General features: G+C 52.0%; 1 protein-coding gene across 4 annotated transcripts in view; it reads right to left on the bottom strand.

Annotated features, from left to right (window-relative positions):
- Positions 1–2,484: 2,484 nt before the first annotated feature.
- MTUS2 (microtubule associated scaffold protein 2) overlaps positions 2,485–25,305 on the bottom strand; it is a 537,267-nt gene continuing 514,446 nt past the window's right edge. For 3 of the 4 annotated variants that reach the window (XM_029936897.1, XM_029936896.1, XM_029936900.1), the window contains 6 exons: positions 17,823–17,928; positions 15,173–15,246; positions 11,346–11,444; positions 10,053–10,172; positions 7,642–7,739; positions 2,485–3,275 (listed from right to left, as the gene is read on the bottom strand). In XM_029936897.1, coding sequence (XP_029792757.1) covers positions 3,062–3,275; positions 7,642–7,739; positions 10,053–10,172; positions 11,346–11,444; positions 15,173–15,246; positions 17,823–17,928 — 711 coding nt within the window. In that variant the 3' untranslated portion in view covers positions 2,485–3,061. The remainder of the gene's footprint in view (positions 3,276–7,641; positions 7,740–10,052; positions 10,173–11,345; positions 11,445–15,172; positions 15,247–17,822; positions 17,929–25,305) is intronic. The other variant, XM_029936898.1, reaches the window with a different exon arrangement.

The raw sequence follows: 25,305 nt of genomic DNA on the forward strand, positions 1-25,305 counted from the left end.
GGGGGGGGGGGGGGGGGGGGGGGGGGGGGGGGGGGGGGGGGGGGGGGGGGGCGGCAAGAGCTCTCAGGTTGAAATGGGAGTGTCCTGGCTGCTCTCGGGCTGGTATAGGGAGAGCTACAGAACTTTCCAGGGTCCTGTGTCCTGCCCTGGGGGCAAAAGCTCAGGATAAGGAATGGCTGTCACTGTGGACATTACCACTCAAGAGAAAGGTCTTTGGTGGTCCAGATAAAACTGGATGGGGTTTAGGACATGTCACGCTCTCTATGGGGTGGACGCATACACCTGTCTAGGTCTTAATTTGAAATCAGTGGTGAGGGGACTGTACTCAATCTTTTGTGACACTCTCCAGCCCACTCCAGCCCACCCCAGGTAACTGGAGACAGCCATCCAGAGCAGAGCCTCAGAGCTCTGAGGCCCAGGGCAGGGCTGCTGGAAATCAGGGTGGGAAGGCAGCTGTGGGGCCCCTGGACCTGCTGCCTCAGTGGAGAGGGGCTCTTGGTGACGATCGGCTGACCTTGGCAAAGGCAGCAAAGGAACCTACCTGCCTCACACCCGCAGCCTGGATTTCCTGAAGCCTGAGTGGGCTAACGTTTACATCAAGTGCATGTCACAGAAGATCCCTCAAGATCATTTTAATATGCTTCAAACACAAATATGCAACACAGAAACTGTAGGGGCCAGATAAATAATGTGTGGCCCCAGTCAAATAATCACCAAGTGCGCCAGCCCGCCAGCCCCCTCCCCTTCCCTGATGACCACCCCCGCCCCCCGAGCCTCATCCAGCTTGTGGTGGGCGGGGGTGGGTGTGAGGACACGGACATGTCTCCCAAACACCAGGGGAAGAGGCTGGTGAGGTTTGGTGGGCCGGAGCAGGCGGGGAAGGCTGCAGCATCTGTACGCGGACGGTGGCTGCCAACCCCCACGTGTCAGGATAGGAGCCACATGTGACGGGTGTCCATGACGAAGGCGCAAAGCCAGAGCTACATGGGAATTTGCTCAAGGCCCTGAGGCCAGAGCTGCTCGGGGCCAAGCTCTAGTCCACCTAGTGAGGGATTACGAGTTCTAACGTCACTACAACTTTGCAATAGGCTACCACACTGTTGCACATTCTAACATGACACTGAAATGGGTATTGCTGTGTCGTGAAGGACGCAGTTCCTGACCGGCAGAGCCGGGCAGCTGCTGACCGACTCTTGGCAGGGGGTGCCTGCTAATAGAATAACTAATTGTGTTTAGTCAACGTGGCATGATCTACTCTAACGGGATGCCCAACTCAGTATCACAACATCATGCAGAGCCACTAAAGGAAAAAAGAAATGTTTCTTCAATGGGTTTCCATTGTGTATGTTCCTAGGATGGGCTAAGACCCTTGGAGGTTTGCTAGAAATGAGATGTGCCCAAGGCCAGCAAGCCTGGACTCTTGCAAGGACCGCACACAGGCTGGGCACGCCCTTCTGTGGGCCGTCTCTTCCCGGCTTGGAGCATCCCTGCATGAGTCTGCTTGCTTTGGGCATGCTCAGAGACAGCACTGTGCTCGGGACAATTTTGAGGGGCCATCGGGAGAAAGCACAGGGTCTCTGTCACTAACGGGAAACAAAGGTGTCATGGTCGTCACCGGACCAATGGTTAAAACTACCGTCTTTGTCTGTGTATGGCACCGCATAGCGCATATGGGGACAGGCTGTGCATTCTATGTCTACTGTTTCTCAGCGGACGCCAGTCCAGGAGCTGGGACACTGGGCTGGCTGTTTTGGGGGGCGACTCTGGGGCCTCAGGGGGGGCCATGGTCAGTTGTGGTTCTGCTCAGTCGTCCAGCAGAAAACACACCCAGCTGTGCAGGGGTCCTGGGGTGGACTAGCCCAGCTCGGACCTGATCCCCTAGGGTGGAAGCTCTTGCTAGAGCCCCTGCGCCATCTCGATGTCTAGTGACGGGGTTGAGTTACAGAACCAAAGTGATGGGCTGGCCTATGACATGGGGGCCCGAGGGTCCTATTCTGGTGGGTTGACCCTTTTGAGAGTCACATCAGAGCAGCCCCCTGGGGTGCCCGAGGACGCTTTCCTACTCTGTGCTCAGTCGGAATACAGATCCTATTAGCGGTTTCCCTTCTTGAGGAGGGAGCGTGGATGGGCTTGGCCAACTCCAAGGTCATCCTCACCCTCACTCTAGAAGGTCATGCTCTTCCACACTTTCCCAAGGGCTCAATAGCTTCGTGACGGATTCCAAGATGCCACTTGGGTAAAAAGCAAAACCTGTGTTTGTGAGACTAGATGATCCACTGCCGTGAGTGCCATCATCCCCCTCAGGGTCTCCTGCCCCATCCCTTCGCCACTCACGACAGGAGCATTAATAATGAAAACTTGTGAATGGACTCATAGTGACCTCACATCATGTTGACTAAGAAGCTGACTGTTCCAAAGGCGGTTACCGCTCACAAATCGCTGGTGTTCGTGTTGAGTAGAGTTACCACTTGGTGGTAGGTTGAAAGGCGCTTCTTCTCTGTATCTTTTTTTTTTTTTCCTTTTTCTATTTTGGGTAGAAATATTCCTGGGAAGCTAGATAGAAATGCATTTTCATTTCCCAATAATTCTTAGGCACAAGTTAGAAAACTGCTGACCTTCACCAAAATATGTCAGCACTCCGTGGTATAAAAAAACGCAATTCGGGATTGCTGCGTGTGTATATACGTGTATCTAAATATACACACGTATCGGCGCAGTACACAATGATGATTCAGTGTAGACTCAAAACTGAGCTATTTGTACCTAACCTGAAATTCTGCAGTGAAAGTTCATTGCTCAAGAACAACTGGAGTTTTTCTTTCTTTCTCTGGGCTCTAACTAGGGTCAAACGTTTGCACATCAGACACTACCAGTTACACTTTCCTAAGTGCCAACACCAGCACAGTCTTACACGAGGATCAGCAGAGGACTTTGCTTAGGATGCAGCTAGGCAGCTACTGAGCATGCGCGCAGGGCAGGGCCCCTGGTCAACACTCCCTCCAGGTAGAAAGCCTGGGTGGGCAGGAGTCACAGCTCCTGCGGGCGGCTGGCGGTGGAGGCGTCATCTGGGCGTAGTGCTGACTCTGGCGGGAGAGGAGGGCCCCGAGGAGGAGCCACGGTACACAGGGGATGTGGGGGAGAGTTTCACCGGGCTGGTTGGGTCCCCGGTTTGGAGCTTCCAAAGCAGCTCTTCATTGGTTCGGCTCAATCTCTTCTTCTCCTGGGTTTCTTTCTCGACGTATTCCTGGAGATTAGCGTTTTCCTCTGACAGTTGCCTGCGGGAGGAGAATAGGAAACAGTCAGGTAGCAATCACTCCGGAAGGCACTTACCTGGAGATTCGCCAGGCCAGTGGGGTCAAGGCAAGCGAGGAGGCTGTAGCTGCCTGTGGTGGTGGTGGTGGGGGGGGAACAGGGACAAGTGGGACCACAGTGACCAGGAACCTTGGGTGGAAATGTGATGTTCACTCATCCTGAGGACACATCTCTTCCCAGAGTCTCTTGGCCCACACCCAGTTGGCTCACAGTCCCCCTGCCCGGTCATGGGGAGGCACTGGCTGTCCGGTGGGCAGAGCCATTGCCAAGGCAGAAGAGGATTGGGGGGGGGGGTTGGTGCAGGTGTGCCACCCAGGATAGTGGCAGTCAATGACAAGGGCAGTGCAGGGACAGCACTGTCAGCGTCAGGACACCTCCTGGCCTCCCTGCCCCTGGCCTGGGTCTCCGTGACAGCAGCTGCCTCCCCCCTGCTGCAAGCGTTCGTCCGAGCGGTGGCCCTGCCTGCCAAACAAGGCACCCTCAAGGATGGGCCAAGCCGCCTTTGCATCCCTGGCATCCCGCCTGGTACCCGGCCATGGCAGGTGCTCGGTGACCATGTGCTGATGAGGGATGCCCAATGAGGAACGCCCATGCAGTCCATGCCATCTGTCAGGAAGTGACATTGTAAAAACATGATGGCGCCTTTGAGGACCAGACGGGGATTAGTACGCAGGCGTTTCGTAGCTGGATAGACTGAGCCTGGGAAGTCACCTTGCTCAGATAAAGCCTGGACTTTTCTTTGGATCGGGGCACCTTTGTGATTCGCAGGAGAGGCGTGGGAAGGGTTTCTCGGGTAGGGTCGAGGCTCTGGCTCTCCCCGCTCAGGCTGTCAACAGTGGGGTCTTGCTGCTGAAGGGGAGGTGACAGACCTCCTCCCTGGCACAGTGTGTCCTGTGAGCCTCTGGAGGGAATGAAATGCCAGCACCAGGAGCTCAGCTGTATGCATGACCTGTGAGGCAGTGTGCACACAACAGTGTGTGTGCGGGTGTAAGTGTGAAAGCATGCATGTGAGTGTGCACATGTGTAACAGGAAGCATGAGCACACACGTGTGTGTATCCCGGGGGGACACACCCAGAGGCAGCGGGGAGCTTGGTGCAGTGGCGGGCCAGGGAGCAGGCCCAGGGTCTCACGGAGAGGGCTCCGTCCTCAGAGACAAAACGCAGACACACTTCATTTCATTGTGTTTCACTTCACTGCACTTTGCAGACTGTGTTTTGTAGGAGCTGAAGGTCTGGGGCAGCCCTCAGTGGAGCAAGGCTATCGGGGGCCATTCTCCCAATGCCGTTTGCTTATTACTTCACGTTTCTGAGTCATATTTTGGTGATTTGCACAATATTTCACATGTTTTTGTTATTGTCCTATATGTTATCCGATCTGCGATCAGTGATCTTTGATGTCACTACGTTAATCATTTGGGGGGGCCACAAACCGTATCCCTATAAGATCACAAACTTAATCAATTACTGTTGCATGTGTTCTGACTGTTGTGTCCACCAGCTGGACAATCCCCCGTCTCTCTCCCTCTTCTTGGGCCTCCCTGTTCCCTAAGACACAACGATATCGCTTAGACTAGAGAATAACCCTACAATGGGCTCTAAGCGTTCATGCAGAAGGGAGAGTAACACATTTCTCACTTGAAGTCAGAAGCATATCGAGGAAGGCGTGTTGGAACCCTTGACAGGCTGAGAGCTGGGGCCTCTTGCCTCAAACAGGCAGCAGAGCTGTGACTGCAAAGGGAAGATTCTCGAAGGACATTAAAAGTGCTCCTCCAGTGAACACACAAATGATAAGAACGTGAAACTGCCTTATTGCTGATGTGGAGAAAGTATGCGTGGTCTGAATCGGAGATCAGTCCAACCACGGCAGTCCCTTAAGCCAAGCCTACTCCAGAGCAAGGCCCTAACTCTCTTCAATTCTATGAAAGCAGAGAGATGTGAGGAAGCTGTAGAAGGAAAGTCGGAGGCTAACAGAGGTGGGTTCATGAGGCTTATGAAAGAAGCCGTCTCCATAACCTAGAAGTTCAAGGTGCAACAGCAAGGGCTGACAGAGAAGCTGCAGCCCATTGCCCAGAAGGTTAGCTCAGTAAGGAAGGTGGTCACACTACACAACATGTTTTCGACAGCCTTATTGGAAGAAGCTGCCATCGAGGACTTGCAGAGCTAGGGAGGAGATGTCTGGCCTCACGGCTTCAAAGAACAGATGACCTTCTCGAAAGAGGCTAATGCAGCTGATGACAGAAGCTAAAGCAGTGCTGACCATTCTGAAAATCCTGGGGCCCTTCAGAACTATGTGAAATCCACTCTGTGCTTTGTAAATGGAATCACAAAGCCTGGATGACAGCGCATCTGTTTACAGCACGGTTTACTGAATATTTGAAGCCCACTGTTGAGATCCACTTCTCAGAAAAACGATTCCTTTCAAAATATTACTGCTCGTTGACAACACACTTGGTCACCCAAGAGCTCTGATGGAGATGCAGACAAGACTCGTGTTGTTTCCACGCCTGCTGCCACAGCATCCATTCTGCAGCCCACAGATCAAGAAGTAATGTTGACTTTCAAGTCTTATTCTTTAAGAAATATATTTTGTTGGGCAACTGTGGGGCTCAGTCAGTTGAGCATCTGGCTTCGGTTCAGGTCATGGTCTCACCATTCGCAGGTTCGAGGTTGAGCGTCCGGCTTTGGCTCAGGTCATGATCTCACCGCTCATGGGTTTGAGTCCCGTGTCAGACTCTGTGCTGACAGCTCAGAGCCTGGAGCCTGTCTTCAGATTCTGTGTCTCCCTCTCTCTCTGACCATCCCCTGCTCATGCTGTCTCTCTCTCTCTCCTTCTCTCTCTCTCAAAAATAAATAAAAGCATTAAAAAAAAGACATACATTTTGTAAGGTTATAGTTGCCACAAAGAGGGATTCCTCTGATGGGTCTGGGCAAAATCAGTTGAAAACCTTCTGGAAAGGATTCACCATTCTCGACGCCATTTGGGACAGTCATGATTCACAGGAAGAGGTCATGATATCAACATGCACAGGCGTTTGGCAGAAGCTGATTCCCACCCCCGGGGATGACTTTGGGGGGGTGAGGACGTCCGTGGAGGCAGTCACGGCAGATGTGGTGGAAACAGCGAGAGAACCAGAACCGGAAGTGGGGGCTGAAGGTGGATGGCATTGCCGTGATCTCGTGATGGATGATGATGGGGTGAGGACTGCATCTCACGGCTGAGCCAGGAGTGTGGTTTCTCGAGACGGAATCCACTCCTGGGGAAGATGCTGTGAAGGTGGGTGAAATGGCAACACGGGATTCGGAATATTACACAGACTTAGCAGATAAAACAACAAGGTTTGAGGGGACTGACTCCAGTTTTGAAAGAAGTTCCGCCGTGGGTAAAAGGCTCTCAAACAGCATCACGTGCTGCAGAGAAACAGCAGTGAGTCCATTGACGCAGCGAACATCATCGTTTTCAGAAATTGCTGTAGTCCCTCCAGCCTCCAGCACCTGCCCCCCAACCCATGAGCACCCAGTGTGCCAGACCCTCCCCCCAACAAGGATTATGACTCACTGAACCGTGAGATGATGGTTTCCAGTTTTTAGCAATACAGTATTTTTACCTTAAGGTATGTCCGTTGGTTTTTTTTTTTAGACACAATGGTATTTCACACTTAAGAGACTAGAGTGTAAACTTCACTTTTACATGTACCGGAAAGCCATTCAGTTGCTCCGGAAAAATTCATTTGATGGTTTCATTGGATACTTGCTTTCTTGTGGTGGTCTGGAATGGAAACTCAGCGCCTCCGAGGTCTGCCTGTAACCTCCCGTTGGCCAGTCGACCCCAAGCCCTGCTTCACTCCTTCGTTACTCCCTGCCGTCTGCTGGCCAGGCCGGCCCAGAGCAGCTCGGCAGTGGAGGGGCCTTCGCGGGTCTACACCGCTCCACTAAGGCAGCATTGGCTTATGTGGCTTTTCTCTTTGGCCTGGAGATGCTCAGCTGGTGACTCACTCCAAAGTGACCAGAAAGCAGCCCTCCATCTCCCAGCTGTGTGGAGACACCCCCCCCCCCCCGCTGCAGATTTCTGCCAGTGTCACTCGTTTCCTCCAAGGTGGGCACAACTGATAGGCGGCGCCAGGGCACAGGCCAGGTAGTGTGCGTGGTGGCGTGTTTTGTTCTCTTGACACAAGAAATGCCAAGAGCCTGGGTGGAGAAGCCTCACAGTTTGGCAGAGGGAGGTGAATCGGATGCGGGGGCACAAACAGGGCCCTCGGGGAAGCTCTAGAGCAAAGCCACGTTGTAGGTGACACACGCTTGGTTAAGCTCAGACACCCGGGCCCCCCCTACCTTGTGACAACGGTGTTCTGGTCGATCCTTGCTTTGAGGTCTTCATTCTGCTGCTGGAGAACCTGGATCTTTTCTTCTAGGATTATGTTCTTCTCCGCCTAAAAAAGATGCAGTGTTAGGAGGTTCTCAGCAAGGCTTCCGGGCTTTGAAGCGTCATCAAGAATGGTGGTTTGCAAACCGCAGTTGCGCTGCCTTCACAATTATGAAATCGTTACAGGGACGTCTGCAGTGTGTCTTTTAAACAAAATAAAACAGACCAGAAAATACCAGGGTGCAACCCATACATAGTCAAACCAGTGTTACACATATTATAGATAGAAACAGTCTTTATCTGTATTATGCGTGTGTGTGTGTGTGTGTGTGTGTGTGTACATCGGGGTCCTGTGTGGAAGGCACCTGATGGTGAGTGTCCCTGTTGTCAGAGAGAAGCTGTGAACACCACCGGGCCCATACTTTGGCTGATGGGTCCCTCGCCAGGCGTGTTTGCACAGCACGACATACAGAATGAATGGAAGGGCGGAAACAGATGACCTGGGCCTCGTTCATCCTTCTGAGGCTGCAGGCAGCCAGGAGCCCAAAGCCCGAGACGGGCTCGGTGTATTCTCAGAAAACATCATCCGTGCTTATCATTCTCCTGCACTTATGCCTTTTTCTCTGTCTGTGCATCCCCCAGGGCCTTGCGGCAGGACGGGTCCATTCTAAGGTAAAACTTAGAAATGAATTATGTTTTGAAAAGAAAATGACAAATTCACTGTTGGGTAGTGAATCTTGGAAGAGAACCGGCCCCCTTCCATGAACAGGCCTGGGAGTCGGGGCCGAAGGACTGAACTCTGTCCTAGCCCTATAGTCGGGCACTTGCCTTCAGTCTTCATCTTTGCTCCCAAGAAATTGGAAGTGACTAAACTTGTCTTTTTTTTTTTTTTTTTAAATGCCGAAAGGTTTCTAGAAGGAGAAGAATGCCTGGAACATGGCTGAGAACAGCCAAAGAAACCCTAAGGCTTGTGGGTGACCAGACAACTGCATGCGGATGGCCCAGCCTGGACGCAGAGGGTTGTGGGTCTCCGTGTGAGCCGGGCTGGGAAGGGTGGGGCCCTGACCTTGCTGGGAAGCTCTGGGCGGCTGGGCGGTACCACGGGTCACCATTACCCAGCGTGCTGGCTATGGACGGTCGCACCCCAGTCTGCCCCCATCCTGCGCTGACCAGTGAGAGACATCTCAAGAGGCAGAGGTGCTAGATAGAGGACATGATGACCAAAAATACCACGTGGTCCTGACCAGCCCCTGGGGTGGGAAAACTAGCCTCAGGGGATATTTCAGAGACAAACGGGGAACTTCCAAAGTGAAAGGAGATGATCAGGGCAAGTGAAAGGTCTGCACGCAGGAAGAAAGCAGCATATGAGCATCAGCATGTGTGTGGGGTGTACACGCTACATGGAGAAAAAACTCTGGCAAGTGTTAGCGGTGGCTGGAAATACAGCTTAATTTTCTTATTTGTGTTCATCTTCTAATTTTTTATAATGCATGTATTTTCTCTTTGTAGTATCAAAGTTCGCTTTGAATACGTAACTATAAAAAAGGAAAACTATCCATCTGAGACCCTGAGGCCAACTTCCACATCGCGATGGTGTCTCCTTGGGCACACGCTGCTCTGCTAGTGACTCGGATGACCCTTGTGTCTGCGGCCGGGGGGGCAGGTGGGGAGTGAGCTCTGGGGGGCTCTGCTTCCCCAGTGGGGCCCCTTCGCTAGTTCCATGGGCGCTGAGCTGAAGGGGGACTCAGAGGGCTGCAAGAGCAGGGACAGGAGCACTGGGGCCAGGGCTCGCTCCTGAACGGTCCACGTATGAGATCTCGGTACACTCTCTTCCGAGGTCTCCTTCTGCATATGGGTCTAGGAAACGTTCCCGACAGCACCCGCTCCAGTGGATTGCTGTCTGTCGGGGGTTATGTGTAAAGTGCTGTGCGCAGTGCCTGGCACATATCAGGGATGCTCCGTCATCCTCCAGGGAAGGAAGGGCGGATGGGGCACAAAGGCGGGCAATTGGGAGGGCTCCCTGGTTGTACAAAATGAAGCCACTTCAGATTCCTTATTAGAACTCCCCGTTTCCCAGGGGCACCTGGGTGGCTCAGGCCATTGAGCATCTTGAGCATCCGACTATGGCTCAGGTTAGGATCTCCCGGTTTGTGAGTCTGAGCCCCAAGTCGGCTTGCTGCTATCAGCACAGAGCCTGCTTTGGATTCTCTGTTCCCCTCTCTGTTGTTTCCCTCAACAAACAAACAAACAAACAAAAACAAAAAAACAAAAAATTCTTGGCTTCGTCAGAAAGGCCTGGAGGCTAACTATGTAATTTCTGCTCAGGTGAAAGTGACGGACCAGGTTACTGGGGCACTCCCAAGGACGCAAGCCGACTCACCAGTTTTTCTAGCTCAATAATCTTCTTTTCCTGCTGGTGTATTTGCTGGTTCTTCATCTCCAATACCTGCTTCAAACTCTTCATGTCTTCTTCCAAGTGCTGATAGGGAGCCAGTGCAATCTGCAACGGCAGGAGCAAGAGCCCCTCAGCAGCAGCCCGTAGAGCCCGCTGTGCCCCAGAGCCAGAAATCCCATTCAGTCGTGCCCCCCATAACAGCCATCTCTGTTACAGATGCCCACCACTCTGCCCCAGGAAATGCCAGGGGGTTGGAGGGGCGGGTCTCAGGAGAGGAAGGGTTGAGTCCCCAGGGAGGTGTAGGAGAGGGTCCCAGCCCCACTCTCCCTGGAGGGGAGGGGTGGGTCCCCTGGGCGGTCTGCAGTGGGATGGAGCGACAGATCCCAGCCCCACTCTCCCCAGCGGGGGAGAGGGGTAGGTCTCAGAAGGGGTGGAGGGTTGAGTCCTCAGGTAGGAGGGGTGAGGGGGCAGGTCCCAGCTCCACTCTCCCCAGGGGGGGGTGGAGGGGTGGGTCCCAAGGCTCTGGAGGAGCAAGTTCCAGGGGGTGGAGGAGCGGGTCCCTGCTCCACTCTCCCCGGGCCTGGAGGTCCCAGGTGGAGGGTTGGGTCCCAGGTATGTGTGGGGAGTGTCCCAGCCCCACTCTCCCCAGGGCAGGTGTGGAGGGGCGGGGTCCCAGAGGAGGTGGGGGGTGGTCCCTGGGGGGGGTAGGAGGGGCCCCTGGGGGTGGGGGTGCAGGCTTGGGTCCCAGAGGAGGTGGGGGGGCCGGTCCCAGCTCCACTCTCCCCAGGGGGGTGGAGGCTTGGGTCCCAGGGCCGTGTAGGGGAGGATCCCGGGGGGTGGTGCAGGTTGGGTCCCAGCTGCACTCTTCCTAGGGGGTGGAGGGTCGGGTCTCAGAGAGGGTGCAGGGTTGAGTCCTGAGAGGGTGGAGATTGGTTCCCTGAGGGGGTGGAAGGGTGGGTCCCCAGCGGGCTGGAGGGGTGAGGCGCACGTCTCCAGGGGGGTGGAGGGGCAGGTCCCTGCAGGGAGGGCTCCCCGGCTGTGTGGAACACAGGAGCTCAGGGCTGGGGAGTGAAATCTGCCAAAAATAGCATGTCACCAGAGAACCTACAGCCATCCTCTGTGTCAGGAGAGAGGTGCTGACAGGGACATGTCCTGGCCACTGTCGCTTCAGCAGTGGATCGACACAGAGGTCCTGTCATTGGGGGAGACTGCAGAGGTGGCCCCTGGCAGGGGGTGCCCTGTGGGAGCTCTGGGCCGGGTTGGGAGGGGCATGACTACCTCCAGCTGCTCCTCGGTGTTCTTCCTCAGGGCCTCCTCGAAGCGTCTGGCTCGGTCCCTCAGAGACTGGCTCTGGAAGGTCAAGGTGTCTACCTGGTCCTACAAAGTGTGACAAGAAGGCCAGCTCAGTCCATGACAGAGCTGGTGGCCTCACTGGGTATGCCCTTCATTGGGTGGCAAGGCGGAGGCTGCTTGGATTGCCTGTCCCATGGGTTCCACAAAGAGGGGGTCACGTGGTGTCCATGCCGCACCCAGGGAGAACTCAGAGCAGGCAGCCCGACTCTGAGAGCCCCGAGAAGGGGGCTGTTACCCTTCCCCCTCAAAGAAGCAGCCTGATGGTGGGAGGCGTTTCATGATATAATATCTGAATTTATTATTTAATAATTATTAATTACATTCTTTCTTAATATCTGATTAAATGACCTGATTTAATATCATAGAGGCACACGCCCGCCAGAGGGAGGCCTCTGGTTCTTGACTTAAGGAAGAATGAGACCCTTCTCTCAAAGAACTGCCCTCGATAAACCATTGAACCATCCTTGACTTCCCTGTCCCCTCCTCCTACCACCAAACACACTCATTTTGGGGTCAATGTTCAAGTCCTGCCAATTCCACCGGGCTGATGTTCCTGGAGTCCACACACTCTCTGGGGCCCTCGCCCTCTCCCTGAAGTTTAGCCACGTGGCTGGCTCATTCCTGGACCTGGCACCTGGGGTAGGATGCCTCTGCCCTCATTCTGGAGTCAGGGGGGAGCCTTCTAAGCTTCCCTGCAAACCTGAACATGTCACCCCTCTGTGTAAAACCCCACTGGCGTCAAGACCAAGTACAGACTCTACACTGCGTTCGTGTAGCTTCTGATCAGCCTTTCTCCTTTCCCAGCTCACTCGGTTCTCATTGCCTCCCCTGCACGCCCCCCCCCCCCCCCCGGCTTATGGGCCAGCCCTGTGTGTGCAGGTGGAGAGGATGGAGGCGTGTCTGAGGAGGAATTGTTTCCGGCCCTTTCCCTGGCTCTCAGGGCAGAGGCAACTGCACTCAACCTTGCTTGCAACCCCAGCAACGCCTGGTCACTGCAGCTGAGCAAAGGATGCTGGGAAGTGGGCTTTCTCTCTACTTCCCGCACAGCCCAGACGGGCCCATTCCTGCAAAGTATTCCAAGGTACTCTGCCCAGTGACTCCACTTCTGTAACACCGGATCACAGGGACCAGGGTCTCCCTAGGAACTCTTCTGGCACGAGAAGTGAGCTCATCCCACTAATATGAAGAGCTAGGGATTGTAAATTACACAGTTCCACATAAGACTACTGTAACGTATGAAGCACTGTCCTGACCGCTTTCTTCGTTTCCCCAGAGGACCCTGTTTTACAAACCACCTTTGGCAGCTTCCTTTACTTTTTTAAAAAATTTTTTGTTTCCAGTTATTTCCAATTTTGTTTTTAAGAAATAAAAGTCCCCGCGGAGCCATTAAACGCAAATGCTGGCACATCCAAGCAACGCATCGAACAGGGGGAGTTTGTCCGCGCAGGGCTGGTGAGCAGAGATCACAGCCCGGGCACACGGGCACTGTGCGGCTACCACCACCTTCTAGAACATGACTGTAAAAATGTACCGCCACATGGCTCCTGCCCCACACCCGTCCGCGCTGTCTGAGGAAGCATTTCTTTCAAATCTCCCCTCCTCCATCGCAAAAACAAAACCATGAAAGACGCAACAGGCGAACGCCACCCAGGATAGATCTAAAATGGCAAACCACGTGTTTTCTGCCTTGTTGACCGTTCCTCAAAACAGACCACAGGCGCACAACGGTGCCACAGCAATCAGACAGAACAGACTATTTTTCAACTTAGGTTGGCTCCTTTATGGCCAGCTAAGAGGCAGAAAGACCCAGCTGGCGACCTGACCCAGCATGGGCCACTCAGCAGTTAATGGCATGATTATACTAATAGTAAATGCAACAATGCTTGAAACTATTATATAGCAGTAGCTGCTACTTTAAAAAAAATTACTTTTAACATTTACTTTTAAGAGACAGAGAGAGACAGAGCACAAGCAGGAGACGGAGACACAGAATCCAAAGCAGCCTCCAGGCTCCGAGCTGTCAGCACAGAGCCCGATGTGGGGCTGGAATCCATAAATTGTGAGATCATAACCTGAGCTGAAGTCAGACGCTCAACTAACTGAGCCACCCAGGCACCCCTAATACTTTCTAGCATCTACCCTGAGCTCACCTTGTGTTAGACACTTTACACACATTATTTCCCTTAACCTGCTCACACCTTGAGGAAGGTACCCTTTTCACCCCCGTTTTACAGACGAGGAAAGTAAGGGTTACAGAGCTTAGGTAACTGTCCACAATTTCAAAGCTAGTAAGAGGGGGTATAGTGGGGATTTAAACTCAAAGCACTCAAATCTCTTGCCCCAGACCTGTTTCTCTAACCACCAGTAGCCCAAAAAGGGGTGGTTGGCCAAATGAAATCTGCCCATGGAGAATCACAACTAAAATATGTGCAGTTCACGACGGTTTAATGTTAGCAGCAGCGTGAAGACTCACATGTGAAACAAAACTCTCGATTCTTCGGGTTTTGGACTGGATGGGGTTTGTGTTCCATCACAGTAGGGTCCTGGCTTGTGCGCCCTAGGGGGCGTGCAGCCGATGGTGTAGGATGTGGGGTCCCCGGAGGCAGTTTGGGGTGAAGGTGTCGTGTGAGGACCGCACATGCATGCCGCAGGACCATCGATGGGTCGATGGGTCAGGGGTGGGCTTGCAGCAGGCGGATTCCCACTTGAAAACCTCTGAATAGTACCCTCAATAGTTGTGACACTGGCTCTTACACGGTCGTGGGTTCCCTTTGTGGTGGGTGGGCTCTGGACAATGAACACTGCCAGAGGAAAGCGCCCAATCGAAGCAAAATCCCTGCCTTTGTGTTACGGTTTTGGTACTCACCTCCCACCATTTCCCCATGTGAGTGTCCCTAATATTTAACAAAGAATCTTGTGATTGGGGCTGCCATGGCTGGGAAGGGAGGCAGGGTCACCGACCCAGGCAGCTCTGCCCTAGGGCTGAGAGTGGCCTAGGTCTCTAGAAGGCAGGAGGGAGAGGCATGTGGTCTGGGAGACCCTTCCTTCTCCCCACAGCGGTCAGAAGGAAGCCAGGCAACTCCCGGCATCGGAGAGCCATATTTTTTGTAGGTTGGCAGTGGAAGGCAAAGAAAGTTCTCTTCATCTCACCCACTTCCAGGTGACTGAAGTCACCTGAACCATAATTCCCAGAGCATGTCCTATGGTCAGACTATGGAGAGTGGGGGACAGCGTCTCCTGTGGTGCTCACTAATGGTATCATTCACTGGGCATAAGTACGTGCTACCTTTTGTGCTGTCGCTGTTTAGGTCACAGCTGTCTGAGTGGACAGTGGCTTCCCAAAGGGCAGGGCGTAAGTCTCATTTACTTCTACATCCCAACGCTTAGTACAGGATCTAGCACACAGTAGGTGCTGGATAAGTGTCTGTGGATAGCCATAGTGACACTGCCATTATCTTGATACCAGAGTTAAGAGCATGAATACTGGGGCACCTGGGTGGCTCTGTTGGTTAAGGGTCTGACTCTTGACTTCGGCTCATGTCATGATCTCACAGTTCATGAGATCGATTGAACCCCATGCCAGCCTCTGCGCTGACAGCATGGAGCCTACTTGGAATTTGTGTGTGCTCGCTCTTGTTTTCCCTTTCTCTCTCTCCCCCTCTCTCCGTCCTCCTCCCCACTCACTCCCTCTCTCCCTCTCTCAAAACAAATACACTTTAAAAGCAAATACACTGTTAAGAGTGAATATTAACCTGTAATGACAGCCGCAGCTTTTCAAAATTTTCTTCCAATTCTTTCTTTTCAAGCTCATGGGTGGATATCAATTCTGGAGAGAAGAGATCAAATAGTTAATTTGGTCTTTTGAAAATGATCAAATAAGACTCTGCCAGACTTAGAACTTAGGTAAATAAGGGACCCTGATATATCGCAGACTGAAGCCTAAACAGACTTCTCCATTATTTTGAAGTTGTATGCAGTGCCATTTAGAAGACAGTGAAGGAAGGAGGAAGGAAATCGGACAAAGAAAGAAAAAGAGGGAAAGAGCAAAGGAATGAGGGAGGGAAGCAAACAATACAATTGTGACCATGAACACATCTCCATAAACACCCGCACACGTGCATGTGACACACACACACACACACACACACACACACACGAATCCTACAACCTGCTCTACTACCACCCTGGCCAAGTTGGATTCTCCATGCACAGTACTCATCGATTCTCCAAGCTCTCCTCATGGAAGAGCAACTAACTGGGTAACCCAAGTTCAATGACTCTTCTTTCCACCACAAGGAAGCAATCTGGGGCTGAAGACGGTGGCCTCCAAGGAAAGCACTGTCAGCAGCTGCGGTGCCCCAGCCCCCCGAGCTAGCTGGGGAATGGACACATGAATGGGGCCGGTGCTGTTTCTGCAAGGACCCCTTGGTGGCCTGGGGGCCACCCTCCGGAAACCACAGATCTCTAGGATTTGCTAGAGCAAAGATTCGATGTTAAGATGCTCAGACAGAAGGAAGGACTAATTGGACTGGTTCCTCTCAGAGAGTTTGGAACAATTCTATTCCATGCCAAGTGTCATTCTGGTAATAATTTGCAAGTTAGGCAGAAAGAGATGTCATGTAAGAGTTATTAAGTGAACGGATTCTATTTTTCTCCAGATGGAAAGAATCTTATTAGCTGCGTGAAGCTCATCTCCTTTTGGCTACACAAGCAATTTGTTTTCACGTTATAACTGCAGGGAGGAAAGGTCTCATTAATCAGCCAGAATCATATGCTTAGAACAGGAGAGCACTGGAGGCCAGCAATTATCATTCTGGCTGGCATGAGCTGCAATTAGGAAAGACTTTGTGGTTTCCATTGACTGAAATCTTTTAAGTAATGATGGTGAAAGTCTCTAAGAAATCCAGTTGTTTATAGCTGAAATTTACATTTGGGGGGAAAAAAATCAGTGCTGATTTCATTGATATAAAGCCATGCAGCCTTCTGGTCAACCTGACTCTGTCTACAGGATTAGTTTTAATGGTCATTGAAAGCGTCATCCTGACCATAGTAATAAATTTTTTAGCTATCATTAAATACATTGACATTGCCTCAACATTTACATATGATTCAAAGGTCTTGGATATGGTGTCTAAGTGAGATTTCATTCATCACAAAGATGTACCAGGTCTATTTTTATGAAAATACAAAAACAAAAGGCAACATGATAGCCTTAAATAATTTTAAGGGGTGCCTGGATGGCTCAGTCCATTGAGCATGCAACTCTTGATTTCAGCTCAGATCATGATCTCATGGTTCATGAGATCAAGCCCCATGTGGGGCTCTGTGCTGAAAACACAGACACTGCTTGGGATTCTCTTTCTTCCCCGCTCTTCCCTGCTTGCTTGCTGTCTCTCAAATAAATTAATAATAAAGTAAATAATAAATAATAAAAATAAATAATAAATGAAAATAAACAAATTAAATAAGCAAATAAATACAAATTATAAAATAAATAAAAATAAATACATATTTTTTAAAAAATAAAAAAATTTAAAACTGAAGTGAACTTTCAAATTCTTAAAACTTCTTAATCTATGTATTACATTTCATTGTTTTCAATATACTTTTCACAGTCAGCTGACTAGGAGAAAGTAAGCGAGGGGGGTAGAAATTGAAAAGTAAATCGTAAATGTTAATGGACATGCATGTCAAAAAAAAGGTTCTTTCACCAAGTTAAAATCTTAGTTGAATTAGTAAATGTTGTTACTAATATACTGTCGTATGACCCACAAAAGCCTCCACGGATTGAAAGAGAATTCAAGTTACAAAAATATAGAAAGGAATCCCGCTTGGAACTGCACTGAGCCCACAGGGAATGCGGGGCATGGCTGGGAGGTGTGGAGACGCAGATCCAGCTGGGCGCTGCCGTGGCTCCCAGGACACCACAAATTCGGGGAAAACGCACTGACCTGCAGCAGCTTCCATTTTGTTTTAAGAGGCCACAAGACAAGGAAAAGCCCGGGATCTCCAGGCCTGCCATGGAACAGTGGGTCTCAAGATTGGGGACCCATCAGAATCATCTCGGGAGCTTTGCGCGATCATGATGGCCAGCAGCACCCCACAGCAGCCACAGAGGAGCCCCGGTGGAGGGGAACCAGGCTGGGTGTCAGCCCTTGAGACCACTCCCTAGGGTCCTCATATACCAGGCCAGGCTGAGGGGAACGCTTCTGAGGAAAGAAGTAATTACCTGGAAGGATCCTGGGTTTCTATCTCTTCCTTCCACAGGAAGCAACACAGAAGACACACCAGGAAGGAAAGGAAGGGAAAATGGGAAGAGGAGCAAGAGAGGAAAGATGGCAGGAAGGCTGTGGCTCGCACGACCCACCCTGGATGGCCGCACATCTCATGGCTGCTAGCTACCTTGGACCTTGTGGTGGTGGTCATCCTGCAGGATCGCGATGGCTACCGTGTGGTTACTCTCCATCTCCAGGACCGCGGCCTCATGGCTGGCTGTGATATCTTCTACCTGAAGGAGGCCACAGCTATGGTTACACACAGACTGGGGGGATGGGTGGCAGCAGTGTCCTTGCTGCCTGGAGAACATGGGTAGAATTCCACAGGAGAAAGGTCTGTGGCCCAAAATGTCAAGGACAAGCCATTCTGCTGAGATGACGGCTATCTTGGCCTTGTGCCAAGGTAGGAGCGCTGGGCTTTGTTGATGACATGGCGGCCCAGAAGCAGGGGGTGGGGGGAGGGGTGTCACAGGGAAGTCACTGCCACAGCCCCAGCCCGGCTGTCCACGGGAAGATGGCAGCTCCCCATGGGGTCTGGCTGCCTCAGTCATCTCTTCACGGAGCTGGGTCTGGCTTCCAGCCCACCCGCTTCCTGCTCCCATTCCTTCCCCTTCACCAATCACTATGAGGCAATGATACAAAAGGAAAAGAAGAGGGTCCTCTACTGGATGCTTTGCTCTCTGTTGCCCAGTGACAGACAGGAGCATCAATGCACAAGGTACAGTAAGTGACCTAACCTCTGTTAATGCACCTGCTATTGGTTATTACACTTACCTCTCACAGAAACATCATGAAGTAGGTATTTTTATGCCTATTTAGCAGACAAGGAAACTGAGGCTTAGAGAGGTTTGAAAGGTATGGCAAAGGGCTCGTAAACGGCAGAGCCAGGAGTTGGCGCAGGTCTGTCTGACTCCACAGGCAAAACTCTCTCAAACACACCGTGTTGCCTCCCCCAGCAAGGGGGAGCCTCGGGACGCTCTCCCCAGCACTGAGGCAGGCAGCAGATTTGTGTGCACTCACTGCACCTGCTTCTGCATAACCCGGACCTCCGCCCCCGGCAACGTGGAGCTACTCGTGTTTCCCTGGCTGAAGGTGCATTTCCAGAATGTAATCACAGGTGGCACAGCTGGTTCAGGATTTTTATTTTCACCCTTCCTGATCTCTGCAAACCAGCGCTCCCCATATGCCTACTGTATTTGTTATTGTGGCTGTTGCTTTACCATCAAATATATGATGTTCAGGAGCAATTGCAAAACAACAATAACAACAATGACAAAACAACAGAACAAAACAAAACCTCTCCCCATAGGAGCAAACCAGAACAATGTTTTCCAGTGACCCGTTGGTAAAAACGCCACTGTGTATTACATCGCGTCTGGGCGTGAGCACCAGCAAAACCCAAGTTGCACCAAACAGCACTTTCCCTTCCTATTTGCAATCATCTGGCTTTCACATTCCTAGCTTACTTTGTTTTCCAAAATGCCCATTGCAAACCACTGCATTTATTTCACAACCTACTGTGTCAAAACCTGGGATTTGAAAAACACTGAAACAGGCCATGGGCCCGGGTCCTACAGCCCTTCAGTGGACCAGGTGAGAATATATCACTTCTCGACAGTAATATTCTGCCGCCCACTCAGAGGGAGTCTAGGTGCCTCATTTGTGTGGGGATCATTCACAAGCTGACCTTTGATCTGAAGGGAGGAAGCGTTCTCCACAAGAAAGGAAGCCCACTTGTGAAGTGGATGCGTTGGAATATTTTTATTTTAAAATGGGATAGAGTCCTGTTCTGGATCCTATAATTGCATCGGAGAATTTGCCTGACTTCTCTCTCCTGCAGAAAATGACAACTTCATCCGCTAAAACAAAACTATCATTGGCAGAACCGACAATGAACTCCACTGTGTGAGGAAGGCTGCATTATCTTAGGAAAACGGACATTGGTGTGCACGGATTCTCTTTTATTTACTGGCCCTTCTTGATTCAACAATATTTTCCTTACGGTTCAGGACTCTTGAGTCCGACTCAGCAGAAAGGCTGATCACCACAGTGTTTCACTGTCCAATCCCTGTTTATATGAGTTTTTTAACAGCATCTTTGTCCAAGACTTTTTAGTCTCTTGGAAAAATGAATCGCTGACTTTAAAAAAAATGAAAATGTTTTTTCTTTCTGCTTTATTACTGATGTCAGTTAAGCCCAGAGCGCACTGTAGAAACAAGGACCCACACATTATTTGGAGTTATGTTACCTGGTTCAGAATAAAGAAAAATCTTTCATCAGACTTTGGTATGACTCTAGTTTCTTGGGCTTTTCCAGAAACTGCCTTGGGTGGTTTTAGGACAGAGGCTAAGTTCCAGAAGAGTCCCATGCATCCCTGGAGGGGGTATGCCCTGACTGGCAATGCTACATTATGTCTGTGGCCAGATACACGGCCCTCTGGTCTGGTGGAAGGCAGGTCTTGGACTCAGCAGTGATAAAACCCGGCCCCCAACATGTTAAGGCCGCTGGAACGGCATAACCTGACTGTCTCAGCCCCTCAGCGGTGCTTTTATGAAGGAAGTACTAAGTCTGTAACTCTGAAAGGCAGTGAGAGGAAAGCCCAGCATGTTTTGAAGGAAACCAATGCGAGCCAATGAAGCAAAATTTGGGCACAGTAAATCCTTACTCTTTAGTAATTAAGGTTTCTATACGTCTTTATGGTTTTTATTGAATACCAGAGAGGGCTGGCACACTTTTGGCATCCTCTCTCTGGTCATAATATGAATCCCCGAGACATTTCCCATAGCTGCTGGCTTCCGTCGGGAGCATGGGCTCCCAGTGCCAAGCAGCCAGTTGGGGCTCTCAGCCTGAGAAGACACAAAAGCTGCTCTAGGCATGTGAGCAGATTCAAGCCAAGGTGAACCGAGGGAAACACAAGGTCATTTTGGGCACCGATCACCTAATCAGAGGCCAAAGGCGCTCAACGAGATCGGGCCACAGTGAACTTCTGCTGGTGAAGCGTCCTTTCCCTTTTAGAACCTGGGGGAGGGTCCCCTCGCACCCCTGCGGGACCACCCTCCTCGCTTCTCCAGGGAGAGGGAGCTGAACGCTGTGCCACAGAGGAGTCTGTCCTTGTCAACACGTCCGTCCAGTAGTCCCAGTCATGCAGACACGCTACTCTGCTCCGCAGCAGCCTGTCGGACAGTCGGGCCGCCTCGAAGCGGAGCGAAGGCGTGGAAAACCGCCTTCTGGCGGGGCAAGAACGCCGCTGTCCACCTCCCTCACTGAGCCCTTTGTAAAACGCAATTGTCTGAGGCTTTGGCAATTCACTTACCTTTAGAATGAAGAAGCCCACGCTTTGAATGGACTCCGTTTTACTCATTAAACCCAAACCAGATTAAACTCCCGTTCACCCTCACCCCCAGACACTGTCTTCATTCATATCTGATGAGACAGAGGGAGCCCAGCCAGGTGTACTCCCTCCAGGGCTCTCTGAATGTTCCCCTCTAGATAAGGAGGAACCCCCCCCCTTCCCTCTCCTTCCATCGCTGCTAGTGTCTTGGGCATGGACTCAGGGCAGGCAGCTGGCCCGGCCAGAGTCCCCAGGCCACATGTGTCATGTTCCCAGGTCCACTCTGCCCCTCTGCAGCCCGGCACGGGGGCACCTGTTCACAGAAGCCCCGATCTTCCCTGTACCGCCTCCACCCCCTGCCTATGGGGTGCTGGACGCCAGAGGGCCCCTGGGGACCTCATTCCGTCTGATGAGGGAGAGTGCACTTTCTGCTGATGGGAGCCGACTGCCTGCCGCGCAGGCCCAAAGAGACATAATGAAAGATGATGGACAAAGTGGCCTCTGAACGTTCTGATCAAGCATGGGCAGGCTGATCCCTCCAGTGCGTCTATCAAGATGATTTCTTCAGGAAAGGGTAGAAGACATTTCCGGGATAGGAAACAAAGCAGGTGGAAACTCCCAAGGACCTCGACTGCTCCTCAAGGAGGGCTCCGCTCCTGCTTTACTGAGCACAACCCGTAACGCACATAGGAAGCAGCCGTCCTGGACTGGTGGCTTCCAGGCCAGGTTGGGGAGTAAGACAAACTGCCAAAGGGTGTTGGAGCAAGGGGGTCAAAGGTCACAGATCTGATCCCTGAACACCAGACTCTGCAGCTAAGCATCTTTGGGGACCAGCCACAGGCAGCCCAGAGAGGGCGCCGCAAGCTGGGCAGAGAAGGAACTATGTTTGGAGCCAGAAGGGAACAGCACGTGTGTTAGAGTGAAAATCGGTTTTGCGTGCTTCGAGAAAGGGTCGCTGTGGCAATCTGGATCCTACTAATGTGCAGCTAACTATACACAGTAGAATGAGAGCTGATTTTAATGAAACACCTTAGAGTCATACGTTAAAAATAAAAGTCATGCCTTATCTTGGAAGTCCCGGGAAGAAGCCAAGAGGTAACACCACGCCCCCTGCTGGCAGCCCTATGCAAGGACTGCAGGACAGGGCCCTGCTGTCCCAGCATCCCTGCAGTGCCAACCCCCCAGGACAGGACCCACTCAGCAATTCTGATTTAATTCATGTGGCCCAAGGATGATGAGTTGTGTTTTGTTACAAGGTGCCCCAAGTGATTCCCACGTGTAGGTACAGACAGACATGGCCTTTCCAGGTGACTGAAGGGCACCCAGAGGGTCAGCCTGCCTTAACAGTTTGTTCCCAGCTTGCAGAAAGCCTCTGAAAATCCTGCCGGTCAAGGCGGCCGCAGCCTTCCCACTGCCAGCGTGAGGCGTGGGGGCATGAGGAGAAGGCGATGGGTTAACTTGATTCTGAAGGCTCCAGAAGCACAGAGATGCCGCCACCTGCAGAGTCAGTGCTGCCAAACACAACTGCCGCTGATAGAGAAGCCCCACTAAGTGTGGGGGTTCCCGTATGGATAACTGACACGGGTGGCGGACCATCCAAATCTCCGTTGTGCTCCTACACTTGACTCTGACCCTGCACTAAACAAACGAGCCTTTATTCTGTCTGCAAATTCGAACACTGGACTGACGTGCATCTCACCTTTATCCTCACCACCTGCTCGCTCTCTGTTGGAGGAGGGGACCTGAATAATTCATAGATTTAAACCACCATCCATCCCCCCCAGAACAATGGAATTTCATAGGCAAGGTTTACTCACATATAATCTTGAGAAGCGATTTCCACCATTAAAGCTTTCCCTTTTCTTCGTAGCTGGGAGGAATCTACATTCCTAAACCCATCCGTCCTCCGTACTTCTCACCCAGCATTACAGCTTCTTGGGTGTGCGTCTCAGAACCTTCCCTGATCTGTAACCTGAGGTTAGAGTAAGCCCACACCTTCTACATCTTGGTGTCTCTCACACTGGCCTCCAGAACGCCTCGCGGGTGGTGGCATTCGCTAACTATCCTCTGCATAGATGAATAAATAAATGAATCGCTAGCTATTTATTACAAAGGATCAAGGACAGAACTCAGAGCCTTCACAAGACAGAGCACTTCTTAAATATACACAGGGAGCTTATGTTACTCGTTCTCGAGTAGAAAAGTCAGGGCCCTTGTTTCTTCCTAATAGTCCCCAGAGTAAAATCTCTACAAGGCCCTTGTGGCCCGGCGGAGAGGCTGGGCGAGAGCACATCTCCTGGCGCGCCTATCTGCACCAGTGAAACCCGAGTGAGGCCCCAGGTGGCGCTCTGCTGGGGGACAGGCCAGCTCTGGCTGTGGCCTCAGCCCCGTGGGTTCCGATCAGCACACCCCAACTCAAGCCTTTGCTCAGAGGGCTCCCTCAAAGCACCTTCTCCTGCTGCTGACCACAGATCTTCAGACCAGACCTCTTTTAGTGAATATGCGGGGAAAGGCACTGTGCGTACAAGTGGGGATGAACTGCCCACAGGGGGACAGGACAAGCTGGCATCTGTGCACGTCTGCGATGTGCTGAGGGGCCAGGGGCTGGGGAAAGCCACAGACAGCAGCAGGCGCAAGCGTCCATGCTCTGCTCTCCAAGCTTAGCAGGCAAGATGCTGGGGTCAGTTTCTAATCTTAGCAGCAGCAGGTAACTCCAGCTGTAAGCTATTCTGTTTCCTGATCTCAAGGCCACAGCACTTCAGGCAGGCAGGTGGGTTTGGTTTCCACCGGCCTCTCGAAAAGGAGAATGTTAGCCTGAGAAGCTGAATAAAGTGCTGGCCAACAGGAGGTTTTAAATGACAACAGGGGTTCCTGGGTGGCTCAGTTGGTTAAGCGTCCGGCTTCGGCTCAGGTCATGATCTCATGGTTTGTGGGTTCGAGCCCTGGGTCGGGCTCTGTGCTGACAGCTAGCTCAGAGCCTGGAGCCTGCTTCAGGTTCTGTGTCTCCCTCTCTCTCTGACCCTCCCCTGATCGTACTGTCTCTCAAAAATAAATAAAAAGCATAAAAAATTAATAATAAATGAGGACAACAGTCCTCATCACTACTCTGACTTGGTTCTTGTGCCCCTGAGTTCCCAAGCCCCTGGGGACCACCACCGTCCAGGATGGTTATTTGGAAGCAGTCCGAGGAGGGCAGCAATGTTCGTGACCCTGAACACTGGGGATGATCAAGGGCCACTCAGCACTTGCCTGAGATCTAAAGGGCGCTCTTCGCAAATGCCAGTTTACTTCAGGGACATCGCAAGCAGACAACGTGAAATAACACACCTGTTAGGAGGTGGGCATTGGGGCATTAGAGCCTTGGGGACTTGGAAAGGGGAGCAAAGAAAGGAGCCACGCTGGTACTCCCAGAAGCTCAGCTGACCGCTGTCTTGCTGCATGAAAGGTGGTCGTGGAGGGGCAGAGCCTGGGGGGAGCATGACCCTGGGAATCCTCTCCAGTTGCCCCTGGGTGTGCATCGCCTGCTCCGATAAGACTGCTGGGCTGAGGTTAGCCAGCGGGGCTCGTGCCTTCACTCAGCAGGTGCACGCAAGGGCACGCGAGGTCAGGCAGGTAATTAGTAAGCCTGGGGGGCACGCGCTTTGCAGCCAGACCCCTTCCACCCTGGCTTTTCCACGGCCAACTCTGTGACCGCAGGGTCTCAGTTTTCTCACCCATAAGATGGGGGCGATAATGGTACCCACCTCGTAGGGTTGTCGTGAGGAGTGAACGAGTTATACAGAGAGAGAGTTGAGAGCAGTCCCTGGCGCATCTCAAGGGCTGGATGTGTGTTTCCCTATTATCGCTGCCCTCGTGGAATACGCACATGAGAAAGAGAAGGCCCAAGGAAAATTAATATGTTCGACAGCCGGAGGCGCTGACGGAACCCCAGAGCAGGGAGGGGACAGGAAGAGTGCGTGGGTGGTGGGGGAGGGGCTGTAATTTTACATAAGGACAGGCCTCACCTCACCTGGAAAGCGCAGGGAGAAAAATCTGGATGAGAGGAAAGAGGGAACCATGGAAGGTCCAGAGGGGGAGCATTCCAGGCAGAGGGCACAGCAAATGCAAAAGCACCCAGGTAGGAGCCTGCCTGGGAAGAAGGGTGGCCGGAGGAGTGGAAGGGAGGGGACGGCAGGAAGGGAGAGATGAGGCAGGAAGGGAGAGCGAGGCCGGAGAGTGAACTTCGCAGAACGCTCACCTACGGAGGTGGACTTCAAGCTAAGGCGGCGCTGGCTCCCCT

Source organism: Suricata suricatta, chromosome 4 (assembly GCF_006229205.1).
Source record: "Suricata suricatta isolate VVHF042 chromosome 4, meerkat_22Aug2017_6uvM2_HiC, whole genome shotgun sequence".
Classification (NCBI taxonomy): domain Eukaryota; kingdom Metazoa; phylum Chordata; class Mammalia; order Carnivora; family Herpestidae; genus Suricata; species Suricata suricatta.